Here is a 17899-nt window from a genome sequence, read left to right as displayed (position 1 = left end):
TCCCTCTATTATTGGATAAAGTGATCAACAGTCTTCAACAGACACGTTTACAATTAACAACCTAATGCATTTGAATGATATTGGCCATTAATTTATCTTAGTAATAATGCCTTTAGTATTTATAGAAGTAGAATGAGATAAGGATAATAGTAGTATAAGGTCCCTGTTGCGATCTGTGGACAATTTAGGTGTGAACCAAGCCTAAATCTTTCATTCTTAAATACAGACAATATTTTAAGAGAAATTAAACATCTTAAAGCAGATATAGTACTCATACAAGAGACACATATCTCGCAGGAGTCAAATCTTAAAATAAGTTCACCGGAATACCCACTATGGTACTATGGAGACTCACCGACTAAACTGGCAAAGGGGGTTGCCATAGGGTTTGCCAAGGAAGTTAGATTCGTCCTGGTAGAGAGAAAAGTAGATCCCGAGGGGCGGTATCTCCTACTTAGAGGAAAAATAAACGAAGTGGACTATTCTATTGCAAACATTTACTGTCCAAATAAGAACTCCATGAGATTTCTTAAGGGGGTCATTGAGATGTTTATGGACTTCAGGATAGGCAGGGCAGTTGTGGCGGGTGATATGAATCTCTGCCTGGATCTGGACCTTGATTGTACATCCCGTGCACAGCGGACTGGAGATGCACAAAGAAAATTACTTAAAAAAAAATTACACCAACTCCAATTGATAGACGTTTGGAGAATTCAGCATCCGAAAACACGAGATTACTCATTCTACTCCGCTGTGCACGGGACGTACTCTAGGATCGACTTTTTTTTAGTGGATCATAGCTCACTGGATGTAGTGACAAGTTCGGGAATTGGGATAACTACCCTGTCGGATCATGCGCCAGTTTCAATCAACTTAAAAAACGAGGGAGCTCCCAAAAGCAACACCAAATGGAGACTTAACGAGGATTTAATACAGGACGAAGAGGTTGTAGTAAGGATAAAACAGGAATTGGAATGGTATTTCAAGACAAACTGTTCCGAACACATGTCGGAATCATTAGTTTGGGAGGCCCACAAGGCCTATATCAGGGGCATACTGATCGCAATAGGATCAGCGAAAAAAAAAGAAACTAAGAAAAAATATGATGAGTTATATAAAACTATCTTGGATCTTGAACAGACCCATAAACTAACAGGAGAGCATGAAGCGGAGCGCACCGTTATCTTAAAAAGAGAGGAATTAAGAGATCTCATTGAATATGATAATAGAGCGGCATCTTACAGACGTAAGAAAGAGAACTATCAATGGGGTGACTTGTCGGGTAAATACCTAGCAAAAGGGTTTCAAAACAAATTTAAGGGTAATTTTATAGAAAGTATTCAAACAGGCAAAGGGAGTAAGGTACATACAACATCAGAAATTGCAAGAGTATTTCAAGAATACTATGGGAAGTTGTATTCGATATCGCAAGGGGACACCTCAGAAAAAACAAAAAGGAGAAGTGTTAATACAAAAAAATCTTTAAGTAACACATGTTTAAATAAAATACCAGATGACAAAATTAGTTTTTTAGAAGAACCTATAACGGAAATGGAAATCCGTAATAATTTAAAGGAGTTACCAAAGGGGAAAAGCCCAGGCCCCGATGGGCTAACAATTGCATACTATCAAAAGTTCAGTGACATTCTGATCCCCAGGATGTGCTCCTATATAAACGGTATCGGTTTAAACTGGGATATTCGTCAAGAGGCTTTGGAGGCTGCAATTACAGTAATCCCTAAGATAGGTAAAGATCCCTCCTTATGTTCTAGTTTTAGACCCATTTTGCTATTAAATGCAGACGTAAAATTGTTCGCCAAAATCTTAGCAGGGAGAATGAAAACAATCATGAAAGATTTAGTACATACTGATCAAGTAGGTTTTGTCCCCGGGAGGGAAGGTAGGGACAATAGCATCAGAACACTTCTGTTGACACAGATAATAAAAGATAGTAAATCCCCAGGTCTACTCCTGTCTATAGACGCCGAAAAGGCTTTCGACAGGGTAGACTGGGGATTTCTATTGAACACATTGGAGTTTATCGGGATCGGTCCAAAAATGATGGGGTGGATAAGCGCTCTGTATAAACACCCAACGGCAAGAGTTAAGGTGAACAGGACATTGTCAGGGACATTCGAAATGTTCAATGGGACTAGACAGGGGTGCCCCCTGTCCCCTCTTTTATTTATTTTGTCTTTGGAACCATTGCTGGCCGGGATTAGAAATAACCCCGACATCAGGGGGATTCAAACAAATGATGGGGAACATAAACTTGCAGCGTTCGCCGATGATATCTTATTATTTATAACGAATCCAACTATAACACTCCCGAATCTATTAAAAACCCTCAAATTGTATGGAGACGTATCTAATTTTAAAATCAATCCTCTAAAATCAGAAATCCTCAATATTAGCGTGAACGCACAGGACGTACGGAGATATAAGCAAGAGTTCCCATTTATTTGGAAAGATACCGAGATAAAATATTTGGGAGTCAATATTACATCATCCCCTGACCTAATTTACCTGCAGAATTATATACCATTATTAAATGATATTAAAAAAGATTTAAAGAGAATTGCATTGAGACAAAGATCCCTACTAGGGAGAATAAATTGTTTTAAAATGTTTACTCTCCCTAAGATATTATATATAATGCAAATGTTACCAATCGCATTACCGGGTGTTTATCTTAAAATACTAAAACAGTTACTAAATAGGTTTATATGGCGGAACAAAAAAATGCGCATAAGTATGGAGGTGTTAATTAGAGATAAGGAACATGGTGGTTTGGGGGTACCGGATATTTACACATATTATAGGGCCATTCACATGGCACGGGTGATTGATTGGGTTAGAGATAACAAAGAGAAAAGGTGGGTGAGAATAGAAAGTTGCTCAAATAAGTCACGGTTAGGAAAAGAGATTTGGATACCGCCACATTTTAGACAAATAAATCCGCACATGCACAAAATCACATTGGCATCCACGTCTATATGGGATAGGGCACATAAAAAACATAGATGGGGCTATAACTCCCCACTAATCCCTTTATTTGACACAAATTTTTTTGTACCAGGGAAAATGGACCTGTTTGGTAACTGGATTAAAAAAACAGATGCACAATTAAAAGACATATTAAAAGATGGCAAAATTCTTACCTACCAGGAACTAAGTAAAAAAAAAGAATTGTTTGAGTTGAACAGGTGGCGATACTTGCAGTTGACGCATTTTGTAGATTCCTTCCCCTCCCCCCTGAGGTCAGATAGACACTTGCTTCCTTTGGAGCGTCTGTGTTTAGCTCCAAAGGGAAGGGGCGCGATTTCCGCAATTTATAAAATATTGATGGGATTGAAAGACCCCGGTTTCCCTCCTTATATTAATAAATGGGAAGAGGAATTGGGAACGGGTAAAACCGAGACAGAGGTCAGGAAAATATTAGAAAGGACGCATACGACTTCATTTAATTGTGCATTGATCGAAATGAACTTTAAGTGTTTAGCACGATGGTATATAACCCCGGCCATAGCACACCGTTATCAAGACGACACCTCCAAATATTGCTGGAGGGGCTGTCTTGAAGTGGGAACTATGTCACATATATGGTGGACCTGCCCAAAAATTAAAACATACTGGAATAATGTATTATTGGTAATTGAGGAGATAACCGGAATTAAAATACTTCCTGATCCATGGGTCTGCTTGTTCCATGGGACAGAAATGTCAACTAAACAGTACATGAGAACTTTACTTCCTCACGTACTAGATGCAGCAAAGAGTCTGATTCCCAAACAATGGAAGGACCCTATGAGCCCGACAGAGAAGAGCTGGTTTTGCAGAATCAATGATATATATTATGCTGAACAGCTCAGGTACATGGGAGAGGAAGGAGAAGGCGGATTTAAACGAAAATGGCAGGACTGGGCTAATTTTAAACTTGCACCAAGGTATATAGATAGGATGATATGATATAGTGTAGGAAGGTTAATGGGCAAAGAGTGATTCAATAGGAGACAGAATTCCGGAGATAGGGGAGGGCGGGAAGGAGGGGATAAGGGCTGGGGGCGGCTTGAGGGTGGGACGAGGGTTTGTTCGGCTAGGGGAAACTAATGTATTTATTTATGTATTTAAGTATTTTTTCCTTTCTCTCCTTTTGTATAATTACTGACATATATTTAAGGGAAAAAAAAAAAAAAAAAAAAGAATAAAAAAGGGAAGAAAATGAAATGGATAGATAAATAAATTTTCCAACCATGATGCGAACTAAGGAGACTGCGAATTGAACGCAAATTGATTGAATATCCTGATAGTTCTCTGAGGCGGAAAAAAAAAAAAAAAAATACAGACAATGTTTAGAGATCACTCTAACTTCTGAACAATGACTGAGTATCGGAGACCTTTTGCAAATGATCAAAGTCATTTTACAGGTTGTAGGGAATAGACTTCAATGGAGAAGCTGCAGAAAAGCATGCAGTGTGTTTTTACCGCGTTTACCACAATTTTCATTTTTTTAATCTGCCCTACAACAAATTTGCCCCCCAAAAAAGCATAAAAAAACGCAATCAGGGCACTGCAGAAATGCCCACATTAAACTGCATAGGGGTGAATGGAGCCGTATGCCCCATACGCACGACCGGTTTTCCCGTCGGAAAAACTGCGCTGAGAGCTTTTCGTCGAGAATCCTGACTGGTGTATGCTCCATCTGACTTTTTCCCACAGGAAAACTGCTGGGAAAAAAAAGTAAGCAGGATCCCTTTTTTCCCGTCAGGAAAAAATCCTAGCCGGAAAACCGTTCGTCTGTATGCTTTTCCGGTAAAACAAAAAAAAAAAGGAATGCTCGGAAGCATAGAACTTAATTTTGTCTTTTACGTCACCGCATTCTTGGCAGTCAAAAGTTCACCAGCCTTTTGTGTGACCGTGTGTATGCAAGGCAGGCTTGAGAGGAATTCCATCGGGAAAACCATTGGTTTTTTTTTCCCGAAGGGAAAACCACTCGTGTGTACGTGGCATTAGTCTAGCATTGGAAAATGTAATTCTCTAATCATCACACAAAGCATTACTGTGTCTATTGTGAGCTGCAGAGACCTTTATGACTCGCTTCAGCAGAATTTTCTTGGTGTTCCTCCTTCAGCTCTGCTTCTGGATGCAGGAATCCCTCCTGCCTGATCATCGTCTTCTCCTGGTGGGGAAAGCCATCCCCGCTGGGAAAAGACAGATACTGCTATAGCCACTAGCGACAATCGAAGAGAATCCGGCAGGCTGGTTGTACCCAAGTTGATTGGTCGCTCAACTTGGTACATTCAGCCTGACCATTAACGGTACGAATCTTAGTTGGTTCCTGCTAAACCAGCTGAAATCCAATCCATGTATAGCTGGCCTTAGGGTTTGTTTAACTGAGCAGAGAAAAATTTCTTGTTAGGGAATTTGCATTATAGGGAGATTTCTTGTATTCTTTTTTGTATTAATAATAACTTTTTTTATCTTACAGTGACGGTTACAAGCAAATTATGCCCTATGATCTCTATCACCCCCTTCCCAGGTACGTCTATTTTTTTGTTTACAATCAGTAGGATTCTTGTAGTGCTTATGCTGTATACAGCTACAGTAAATAGAATTAAATTACAAACTGAGTCTGGCGAAAGAGGAGGGCCTCCTAACCATTAAGGAATATGATCATTTACGAGTCAATGAGTACAACATTCCCACCTTTTATATTATACCTAAGGTCCACAAAAATTTGGATAAACCACCGGGCAGACCGATTGTTTCGGCCTGCCAGGGACCCATGGAACGTATGGGACGATATTTGGACCTTATGTTAAAGGAGATGGTGACTGACTTAAAGTCCTTTGTACAAGACACACAACACGTACTGGCAAAATTGGATGATCTTGGCACCAGTCAGCAGCCTGAGGGCTGCTTACGGGTAGGTGTAGATGTGGAATCATTATATACCTCAATACCCCACGAGATTGGCATTCGGGCAGTTGGGGCCTTTTTGGAAAGCACCTACCCCCTCTCAGGACCACAAAATGAGTTCGTTATCGATCTGTTGGAGTTTTCCCTCATGAACAACCATTTCCAATTTACGGGAAACTTCTACCGACAAATACGAGGTACCTCGATGGGCGCGGCATGGGCACCGGCCTACACCTGCCTACATCTAGGCCTCTGGGAAGAAGAAGACGTTTATACCTCGTCTATGTACAGCCACCATGTACTCACCTGGTGGCGGTACATAGATGATGTTCTAATGATATGGAAAGGAGACATTGAATCATTACACCGGTTTATGACCGAGCTCAATCAGAATGGGCGTAATATCCATCTAACCTATACTGTTAATCCTGAACATCTATCCTTCCTTGATTTATTAATCACTCTAAAAGAGGGCAAACTGAGCACCTGTACCTTCCGCAAGAATACTGCGGCCAATACCCTTTTATATGCCACTAGCCATCACCCACATTGGCTCAAAAATGGTATTCCGGTGGGCCAGTTTATGCGTATAAAACGCAACTGCTCCAACATCTCTGATTACCGTCGCGAAAGCCACGACTTGTACACGCGATTTCGCGAGCGCGGCTACTCGCATGGTCAAATTAAAAAGGCGAGAAAGCGTGCGGCCATCAGAGATCGTGTGGACCTGTTGACCAAAAAGAGATCATTGGACCAACACGGCACGAATTCCAATGAGCCCATTAGAATAATAACCCCATTTGGCTCACAGTGGAATTTGGTTCGAACTACCCTGGAGAAACATTGGGGGATCCTAACCAATGCCCCAGGTCTTTCTAAGATAGTTAGTTCTGCACCTAAATTGGTGGCACGACGTGCTCATAGCCTTGGCGACATTTTAATTAAATCGGAATTCGTAAAAGAACCTAACGCCACTTGGCTGTCTGACTATCCAAGATCTCTGGGCATGTTCCCCTGTAATAAATGTCAGATCTGCCCCTATGTCGACCGTACCACCTCCTTTCAGGATGCCCACGGACAATGTGATTTTGAGATCAGGGATTTGATAAACTGTTCGACAACTCGAGTGATTTATTTAATCACCTACCCTTGTCCCAAAATATACGTGGGAAAAACAAAACGTGCCCTGAAAGTTCGGATAGGTGAGCACCTACGTGAAATCAACGAAAAACAAAAAAAACCTGAAAAGCCACTTGCTAAGCATTTTGCTGAACATCATAATAGATGCTCTAAGGGCATGACCGTGAAGGGAATCTATGCCCTCAAATTACCGGGCAGACGAGGCGATTTCGACCGTATCCTCCAACAAAAAGAGAAGTGGTGGGTATATCGTCTTAAATCACTTGTCCCTGTCGGCTTGAACACTGAACTAAATCTACGAGTCTTTCTAAATTCATAGGGTAGTTCCGATCATGCCCTCCTTTACACTATGATATACAATTCGTGATGTGCCTTGGGAAATCTTGCACATCATTAAAGTATACCTTAGTCATTCCACCTCTCATATCTACAACACCTCTGATACATCACTGTCAAATGCCCAAAAAAAACATTTTCTACTACCATAAGTGAAGCATTAATGACTGCCAGGTTAGCCATGTCTTCCAATCTATATCTAACCTGTAACATCTATCCACATGTACAATCGTTTTCATCTGTTCCCAGAAGCCAGTGATCCCTATTGTAATAGATCCAGATGAAGGGACTAAGATATTCACTGATACATGAGGAAATTACTACAATAGTATCAGACAGGACATGAATAATTCCTGTTGCAACTGTTATTTGTTCAGCCAAAAAATATTTGTCCTCTTTTCCTCACCTTTTCCCCTGCTGTGCATTTTTCCCCCACTGTGTTTTCACCCCAAAATTGAACATCATCGTTCAAAGCAAGCCATACCCAATGAAGAAAGAATATGAGTACGTAAATAAATCCCTTTTCTGGGAAACTCAAAGTAATTTGACTGATTAACCTCCATGACCACCGTAGAGTCGGGTGCTCCATAAAGTAGTTCAGCATCAGCACGCATTGCTTTGGTGCAAGTATCAGCTGTGGACTGCGTATATAAACATCCATCAGCTGACATTTCATCACGTCCAGGAAGAAGCTACGCCATTGGCTACGGCGAAACGCGTTGACGTCATCACCAGACGCTGCCCATGTGACCTGTCCATGTGATACAACCTAAACGAGGAAGGAATACGGAGGAATACGTAGACGGAGACGGAGATCGAGGCGTTACACCGGGCTATCCAGCCCACGCTCTGGACACGGAGTATATTCAACTCCCTTCCCAACACAGCCCCCTGCATTCTCGGGCACACCATTTGGGATAACCAACCAGAGGACTGCACAAACAGGACTTACCATCACTCTGATCATTCCACAGAATGAATGAACATCTACTAAAGGTCTGTAATCACCTTTCATCTTGAATGTTTTCATCTGGAGTCATATGGATGACTATATTCTTTGAAACCATTACAAGCATTAAACACGCTGTTGCTATATACCTCTGGGGATATAGTTGCTCGAATTGAACAGTAATACAACTTCTATGACTTCTGGAAATTGAGCTATACCCATGTATAATCCTACCTAACCATCTCAGTAAGAAACGTAGCTGTGTTGTCACGGCACTGCCTTTATAGGATGGTTACATCTAGAATTGGTGACGTATGATTCATATACACCACCATTATTTACATTATTTAAATCAATATACCTGTGCATTTCCAGATATTAAATGCCTTCCTAACTGACAGCATACTGCGCACCGCTTCCAATGCAATTCAACCAACTGAATATATATCCAGACTGTCAAGATCATACAGCGTACATTTACTTCAGACCAAGTGAATCATCACTCATTCGAATGATCGTTGAAATGCTACCATCTCACACAGAGTGAGAATCTTGAGAATTGATGCCACCTCGCATCTTTCATGAGAGGAAGTTACTCCCTCATTAACCTCCCTGGCGGTATGATTCTGTCAGAAAAAACATGCTAAAAGCGGTACCATTATTTGCAAGGAAATTTGGCGTTTTATATTGTAGGTCTGTAATTTTTAGAAATAACTCACTTAAATCTGACCAAACAAGCTTCTAATAGGCATCCCGGGTATGACATTTTTTTAAAAACAAAATTATAAATTATAATATAATAAATAATTATAAATAATTATAACAAATAATAATATAATTATAATAAAAATTATTCAATAATGTAATCAAATCAAAATCACTGAAATTTGCTCAGTTGCAGAATTGTTGCTGTCATTATTTTTTTTTTTTTATGACGAATTTCCCCACAAATCGCTATCGCACAATTCTGCAAGTGATTATAATTTATTATCGCTGTTTTTTAGCTGATCTAAAACTATTTTTGACATAAAGGGACACTTTTGGTTGCTATGGACAATCTACAGTTTGCAGGGAGAAAGAAACGTTTTTATTATATAAAATGACATGCATGACACAGGACAGACCACTAGGGACAGGGGGGGTGTGTTTTTTTTACATACAGTACTGTAATCTATAAGATTACAGTATACTGTATGTAAGGTGTTTGTTTACTTTTTTGAATTTGGCGCCGTTCTCCGTCCCCGTGCGTCGTAACGTCGCAGGGAACGGAGATCGGCGGCACAGGAGGACGCTGTGTGAATCGAGCGAGGTCCCGCTCGCTCACACAGCGCGGTGGCATCGCTGGATCCAGGGACAAGGTAAGTAAAACATGCCTGTGGATCTAGCGAGGCAAGCCCGAGTCTGACACGGGGTTTCCGCTCGCAGCAGGAAAATCTAACCCCGTGTCAGACTCGGGAAGACCGCCAGGCAGGTTAATAGTGAACTTATTAATAGTCCACTATACAATCCTCCTGCCTAGTCATACCTGCTGCAGCATTATTACCTCAATCTCCACACCCCTTTCCCGTCCCCCTCTCCCTCCCCCCCCCCCCTCTATCCCCTCAGGGTTCAGTCATTGGTTAGTACACTACCAGGGTCACAATTGCATGTCAGGTGTCATTAAATTTTTGAATACCGTCATATTCCATTATCCAATATACATTGTTTTATAGTGACGACAACCAATGACTGACCCCGACAGAGTCCGGACAGCGTCGTGTGTCAATGTTGTCTATTGTATGTCTTGTATGTTATGTGTGTTCATGGTCAGATACTAGGTACTCAATACCATGTTCTTTTAAACTGTGTTGTGATATTTAAATGTGATCCTATTTGATTAATTAAATCACCAGAACAAACCTTTCGATACCATATCTTGAGTTTATCATTATTAGGATCAGGATCATTCTAGTGTGGCCTATAGTAACCCCTTTTCTTTCTATGATCTTATCTAAGGTCAATTTTCATCTTTTCTTACCACTGATCTTTTATACCTGCCAATTTTTTTGATATATGCTACGGTTACGGCCCCACTTTCATCATTGATGAGCAATCCCACACATGTTCACTGTTCACTGCATCAGACTTGCACATACCCCCATCCCCCCCTTTCCCCCAAATGCTTATACAGTAAATAGCAGTCTTGGTGTTATAAATGCATAGATGAAAGCTTAAATATATGTATGTAGAGCCCCCCGTACATCTCTGCTAGGCCCAGAATTAGTATCCTTTATGTCAAAAAAGGGACAGTTATTTTCAACTGTGTCCAATGAAATTTAAAGATTACAGTCGCATGGCTGAAATAAATGGGGGGATTAAAAAAAGTATTTACAAAACTGTTGAGTATGGCTCTTTAAAATGCCCTGTGCCAGATAAAAAAAGCCCTGCTGTCCATTTTGGTAGCTGTACCGACACACATGCAGCAGATTCCTCTTTTACAAAATGATTCTATAGCTACACCATATTTCAGAAGAATTATCTCCATTTTGTAGATGGATAAACTGGATATACTGCTGTCTGGCAGAGAGGGAGTTGCCGCTGCTACCCCCTCCCGACCTGTCACTGGTTGTTAAAGAGGGAGTTCCGCGGGAAAACATTTTTTTTAAAGACGTTTTTGTAACGCTGATGGTACAAAGAAAATTGTACTCACCAGTCTCCTAGTCGCAGCCGCTAGCAGGACGATTTCCCCCAAAAGTATATTTTATAAAAATTGATGATGGACATTGCCATCTTAACTGCGGGCACTCTGAAGCCCTCCTGTATACTCTTCTGGGATGCGGTGAATGCTGTCCCAGCATTCACCGCTCTATCCCGCGCATGCACAGTGTGGCGGCGAGCCGCGCCGTCAACACTGCATAGTTGCTAGGACAACGGCCGGCAGCATCCTGAAAAGGACACTCCCCGCTGTGACTAGCAGACCCGCGAGATATTGCGGGATTTCAAACACAGCGTGTCTCCTGGGATTCTCAGGACTAACTCCCAGGAGACATAGCGCTGATTGGGGATTTTGAAAACCACGCCCACTCCCGCGGGGAAAAGTGAGTGACAGCTCACAAAAGGCCCTCGTTCAAAGGTAAGGAGGCAGATTAAGAAAAAAAAAAACGGATACATACCGTACTATGGCAGCTGGTTTTAAACAGCAAAACTTGTCAATTAGGGTGAACCTCTGCTTTAAGGATGCTGTCACAGCCAAAAGACTTTTAGCAACCAGTGATGTAGACAGAGGGCAGAAACTGATGGGTAAGCTAAGGGACCAGTTCTCCATCAGGTCTGCTCTTCTTCTTCTTGTGATTGACAGCAGGCAGTGGGCATATTTTATTGCCAATAGCAGACTGTCTATCGGCTATGAATCTGCCCACTGCCTGCTGTCAATCACAAGGGGAGCAGACCTGATGGGGAACTGGTTTCTGTGAATCCTCACCAGACTGCCCCCCACCCAGCTTTAAAACTCATTGGCCACAGCACAGTCTATATGATAGGTGCAGTGGTAGGGAGGAAGCTCCACACTAAGCACACACTAGGGACAAAGTGCCAAAAACCAAAATTAACATTTATTTGTCACCTACACCTACATTCATCTTGTGGAGGTGCGACAGAAACTACAGCATTCTTTATGACACTCTTAATGAATTTATGAGTACTTTAGGTTGGTGTTTGTAAATTAAGCTTAATATATATAATACTCGATTTAGTGTCTAAGGTACCACAACCCCTCATTGTAGACATTAGACATTAGACGTAACATAAATGGTGCTATAAAGTTTATTGGAGTGGGAAATTTTTTTAGCAACACATCCATGTTCTGTTAGTACATAGAAGTTTTTATATGTACTACTATTATTCAGTAATATGTTTAAATGCCCAGAAAAAAAGCCAGTCTGTGCAATGCTGAATACAGGAAAACATGAGATATTGAGGTTTATTTACATTTCTCCTGGGACCTGTCCTGTTTTTGCTCATGTGCCTTTTTAACAAGACTTTGACTTAGTTGTTTGCACTATAATTTGCTTGGTTATAGTATTTATATAAAAGCATATATACATGGGGTTCGCCCTGGGACTTTAAATGAGGTGAATATGGTAAGTACCCGGGTTATTAAAACGCATAGTTTACTGACACATGTACTTTTGTATTTATACTTTGAGTTCTGAAATTTTTGGGTTAGCCCAGGCCTGTAAAGAAAATTATGTTGAGTAAGGGCAATGCAGGGGTTACACAGAGGCATGCATGATTCAGTACAATGAAAGAAGACAATGAGTGACAGCCATAACCATTCACCACTGCAGGAATCGCTTACATTTTAAATCCATGCTGAAAGTCATTTCAGGCAAACTTTGGTCTCTTAATTTGCAGCAGGCAGGGATGTTGTTCATCATGTTAGGATAATAGAGTGTAAAATTACTAATCGTGTCTTAAAGTGTTTTTAATTATGTTTAAGCTATGAAAAAAAAGTGTTCCTTCTCATTTGCTTCCATACAAATATCCTCACACTGTTTTATATGTCTTCTGTGGCTAGTTCATTATGTTTGATTAAATGGTAAATTATGGGCTCATGAAACAGTGCCGTTTGAACTGCTAGGACTATGTTTTACAATAGATTGATCAGAAAAAAAAAAACTTGTTTACTTTATTCAGCAAATCAATTTATTTCTAATTGTTACAGTTATTTTTAAGTTTACTTTTGTCAGTTTCTAATGCCGCGTACACACGATCATTTTTCGGAATGAAAAAAACGTTGTTTTAAAAAAATGTAATTTAAAATGATCGTGTGTGGGCTTCACATCATTTTTCGGCTTCTGAAAAACGCCAATTCTTTTTTTCGAACATGCTGCATTTTTTAACGACGTTTTAAACTATGTCGTTTTTCGGGTTGAAAAAATTATCGTGTGTGGGCTAAATTGACGTTAAAAACCCGCGCATGCTAAGATGCAAGTTATGAGACGGGAGCGCTCGTTCTGGTAAAACTACCGTTCATAATGGAGTAAGCACATTCATCACGCTGAAACAGACAGAAAAGCGCGAATCGTCTTTTACTAACACGGAATCAGCTAAAGCAGCCCCAAGGGTGGCGTCATCCGCATGGACTTCCCCTTTATAGTGCCGTCGTACGTGTTGTACGTCACCGCGCTTTGCTAGAGCATTTTTAAAAAACGATGGTGTGTGGGCAACTTCGTTTTAATGATGAAGTTGGAAAAACTTCGTTTTTTTCTACATGCCGAAAAACGTCGTTTTTTTTTAATGCCGAAAAATTATCGTGTGTACGCGGCATAACAGTTGTTTGCATGATGGAATGAAGCACAATGTCAGATGAGAGTATCTAAAAGCTATGGATGTCATGCTGTGTTAATAAATGGGAAGTTTTGAGGATTGGTCCCAGAAGCAGGCAGAGCAAGAGAAATTAGGGGGACTAATGCCAGTTGCATAGACACTGAAGTCTATCTTAATTTTAATACAACACACAAAGTATATCTAGACATAAACCTTGGAATTCATAAAGACTGATGCAGACAGATTTTGCAAACGCATCTCTCTGTACTTTTTTTAAAGTGGTAAAGAATGCGCTAAATTCATGTATCTGTCTTGTACTTGAATTGGGTGCAGGCTGAGCCACTTTTTAGAATGAATGTTAGACACTTTTTCAAAATCTGTGTGAGCCAGTTTCTCTATGCCAAAATAAAGTTGGTTTTAATTAGCTCCACTTTTGTAAGATTCTGAACTGTCTGCATTTTATTTTGAATTTGACACATTCATTGCATCACAATGTAAACATTTTAGAATTACCTGAAGTTGGTGCATGAGTCGCTGTCAGAACCAGTGTTGCATATGCTTCATTTGGCACAATACCTTAAAGGGGTTATAAAGGTTTGTTTTTTATTTTCTAAATTCTTTAAGCTAGTGCATTGTTGGTTCACTTACATTTTCCTTCAATTTCCCTTCTAAATGTTTTTTTTTCTTTGTTTGAATTTCTCACTTCCTGTTACTCCTCAGTAAGCTTTCCACCATCATCCAAGTGGTGGCTAGTCAGCCAGAACATCTTACTGAACAGCTTACTGAGGAGAAACAGGAAGTGAGAAATTCAGACAAAGAAAACAAAGAAAAAAAACATTTAGGCCTCATACACACGACCGTTTTCCTCGACAGAATCCATCAAGAAACTTGGTGGCAGAGCTTTTTTGCAGAGGAAAACGGTCGTGTGTATGTTTTTCATCGAGAAAACTGTCGAGGAACTCAATGAGAAAAAAAGAGAACAAGTTCTCTTTTCCCTCTACGGGAGTCTCAATTTCCTCGTCGTGTTCCTCGTCAAGCTGGTTTTCGACGAGAAACACGTTCGCGTGTATGCTTAGAAACCCGTGCATGCTCAGAATAAAGTATGAGACGGGAGCGCACCTTCGGTAAAAGTAGCGTTTGTAATGTAGATAGCACATTTGTCATGCTGTAACAGACTGAAAAGTGCAAATCATCTCCTACCAAACTTTTACTTAACACGCAGTAACATGAGATTAGCAAAAGCAGCCCCAAGGGTTGTGCCAGTGGAATCCAACTTCCCCTGCCGTCGTATGTGTTGTACGTCACCACGTTTGAGAACGACGAGATTTGGTCTTGACAGTGTGTACGCAAAGAAAGCTTGTCAAGTTTCTCCACATGCCTAACAAGGAACTCGTCAAGGAAAACAATGTTTCATTTACGACGAGTTCCTCGGTCGTGTGTACGAGGCCTCAGAAGGGAAATCGAAGGAAAAGGTAAGTGAACCAACAATGCACCAGCTTAACGAAACCTAATTAGAAAATAAAAAACAAACCTTTACAACCCCTTTAACAAGAGGGATTAACAGTAGAACATGGGTACAGAAGCTTTGTTGACTTCCCCCAAAGTTTTTCTGGTTTTCAATTGTCGCTACAACCAAAATGATTAAAACCTTAGCCAGTTTTTTCCCAGCTGTGCCCCACTGGGAAGATGTACCCTCAACATGTATCCTGGTTACCATTTATACCAGGGTGAAAATGATAAGAAATCAAATTTTTAAATAGCTGGCACCAGAACTGAGGTGACAAGAAATCTTCCAATGGGAATAGCTGTTCCAGTGACAGCGGCCTCAGAGGGGATTGTTTCTTACTTTGGGGAAATTTCCCTTCTTTCCCTAACTGTCTCTGAGAAATCTCCCCAATGGGACACAGACAGCAACAAAAATTCTGACAGGGGTCCTAACTATTTCCCCCAAAAAAAAAACATTTTGGATGCAGATGCACAGGTGACGCTTCACTCTATAACTGTATGCATTGAGCCAACTCAACTTGGGACATCAGGAATTTCTTGGAAGACATCATTGTGCTGAGCCAAATGAGATCACCTAGTTTCTTTTTTTTCTTTCACTATTACTAAGATTTTAGATTAGATTTTAGATTTTAGGATTACTAAGATGTGTCTCTGGAAGTTACCACGGTGCTTCATATAGCAAAGTTTACAAATAGTTAAATAAAACCACTGCACAGTAGAAGTCAGAAGTCGTTTTTGAAGTAACCTGATTCTTGCATTGCTCCTGCTTCTGAGATCATTTTTTTAATGACCTAAGCTTCCAGCCTGGCTTCTCCTGAGTGTAAAAATATTAGTTTTAAATCTCATCTTTCAGGTCTAAAGTCGGAGCTGCTTTAATGATCTAAAGAGAGTCCCCATCCAGCTCGCTTGGAAACCGGATGCTCACTATTGTTCCTTACACAATATATTTAAAAACATACAGTAGCAAAAGCTTTTTCGGTTCTCGTGTCACTTTTTCTCATAGGCTTTGTCTTGCACTGTAACAAAAAGCATTACATATTATAATCCGTGTTTTTGCTGACAATTTGGAAACAACATATTCTGATGCTGTTCTTTGCTCACTCCCCTACCTCCTGCAATGCTATAGTGATTATTGATGTCTGGAATTTATCTTATGATAGAAGCCACTGTCAGGATAATCGCTGTTAGTACAGTATGGGCATTGTTAATGCTATGTAGAGCACTATGCCATCTTTTTTTTTAAGTTGTGTTATTATTTGATCTTTTTGTTCAAATTAAATTTAGCATTTTACATTCATGATGGGAGAACAAGATATTGCAGCAATATATGATGAGCACACCAAGTTTTAAGCCCCATATCCACTATCAGTTTTCCTGCAGGTTTTTCTCTTCAGGTTTACCAAACCCATTTAATATGAGGTCAAACCTCAAGAGTTTCAATTTGTATGCAATCAGGCAGGCCCTTGCACTACATGGTTTTGGTAGACCTGAAGAGAAAAACCTGCAGGAAAACTGATAGTGTGTATGGGGCTTTAGTCTGACAAAGTGCAAGCCAACTATGTATGAGAACCTAGTCTCAATATAAAGGTGCCCGTACTTCATTTTTCAGTACACACCAAAATGTGAACAAAGTACACAACATGAAGCTGTGTCTTTGTTTCAAACTCAGGTGTCCATGTGCATGATCCTTTAATCAGTTTTTTTTTTTTTGCTAAATTAGGAAAACATTTAACAAGACAATGGTACTGGCCAAAAGTAATTTAGTGTGTGCTGCCTCTAGTCAAAGGCCTACTCTGCCAATAGAAAGTCTTGTCGTGAGTATGAAATCTCATTAAGAAGGCAAATATCTGCAAAGATATAAGCAGGAATAAGAACACCATTTTTTAGAACCACTGTAATTTTATTTATTTATTGTAGTCCCTGCCATCATTGGGGAGATTTTTCTGACCCACTCTAAATCACAAAGTGAAGGAAAATCCAGGGGGCAGCAATAAAAAAAAGGCGAAAGACAAAAAAAAACGCTTGTACTCTTTCCCCACTATCTCCAAAACAAATCTTTTTCTAAAGTACTGTAGAACATTTTCTACAGGTTAGGATCTCTTAAAGTCGTATTAAACACAAAAAACAAAAATTGTATATATTGCAGCTTACAATCCATAAATAAGATGGCTAAATTTGTGTCATTATTTTCCCCTGGTTATCTGGTCAGTAAAACACTTCCTGTCTTAGGGTGTCTCCACTGAATAAAGGAGCAGTGGAGCCACCCTTGGACAGTAGCATTGCCAGTCAGGGGAAAGAGTAGTGTTAGATGCACTAGCAGATTCAGACGGATTTGCCTAACAAAGAAAACTGAACCCCAGCTAACACTTTTTAAGCATTTAGAACAGCAGATTTTTCCCATTTTGGGATAAAGGTTTTATATGAATAAATAAAAACTGATCATTGTAAACACCCTGTGAGTGGCAAATGGTTTGTCTCAGCCATATAACTACCACTTTTTCTGGACAGCTTGGTCTGTTGAAGGAAGTTGAAAAATAACAGGCTTACTGGCTGGATCACCGGATGAAAATCAAGGAAAAAAAGCCTCAAAAATAAAATAAATGCAGCCACCACATTTATGGATTGGTAAACTACAATATGCACATTTTAATTTGTGGGTTGAATACTGCTTTAACTGTATTCATTGGAATGACCTTTGTAGCACAAAATCATATGTTTTCCGTTTAATTCGGAGTCTTAAAT

At 40.1% G+C, this 17899-nt stretch overlaps 1 protein-coding gene across 1 annotated transcript in view; it reads left to right on the top strand.

The window, feature by feature from the left end:
* The window catches only part of ADAMTSL1 (ADAMTS like 1), a 409336-nt gene that overhangs the window by 208920 nt on the left and 182517 nt on the right, over positions 1-17899 (top strand). The window contains exon 10 of the mRNA XM_040359956.1: positions 5489-5539. Within this exon, the coding sequence (XP_040215890.1) occupies positions 5489-5539 (51 nt within the window). The remainder of the gene's footprint in view (positions 1-5488; positions 5540-17899) is intronic.

Source organism: Rana temporaria, chromosome 1 (assembly GCF_905171775.1).
Source record: "Rana temporaria chromosome 1, aRanTem1.1, whole genome shotgun sequence".
NCBI lineage: Eukaryota > Metazoa > Chordata > Amphibia > Anura > Ranidae > Rana > Rana temporaria.
Note: the sequence above shows the minus strand (reverse complement) of the source record. Positions and strands in the feature narration are given on the sequence as shown.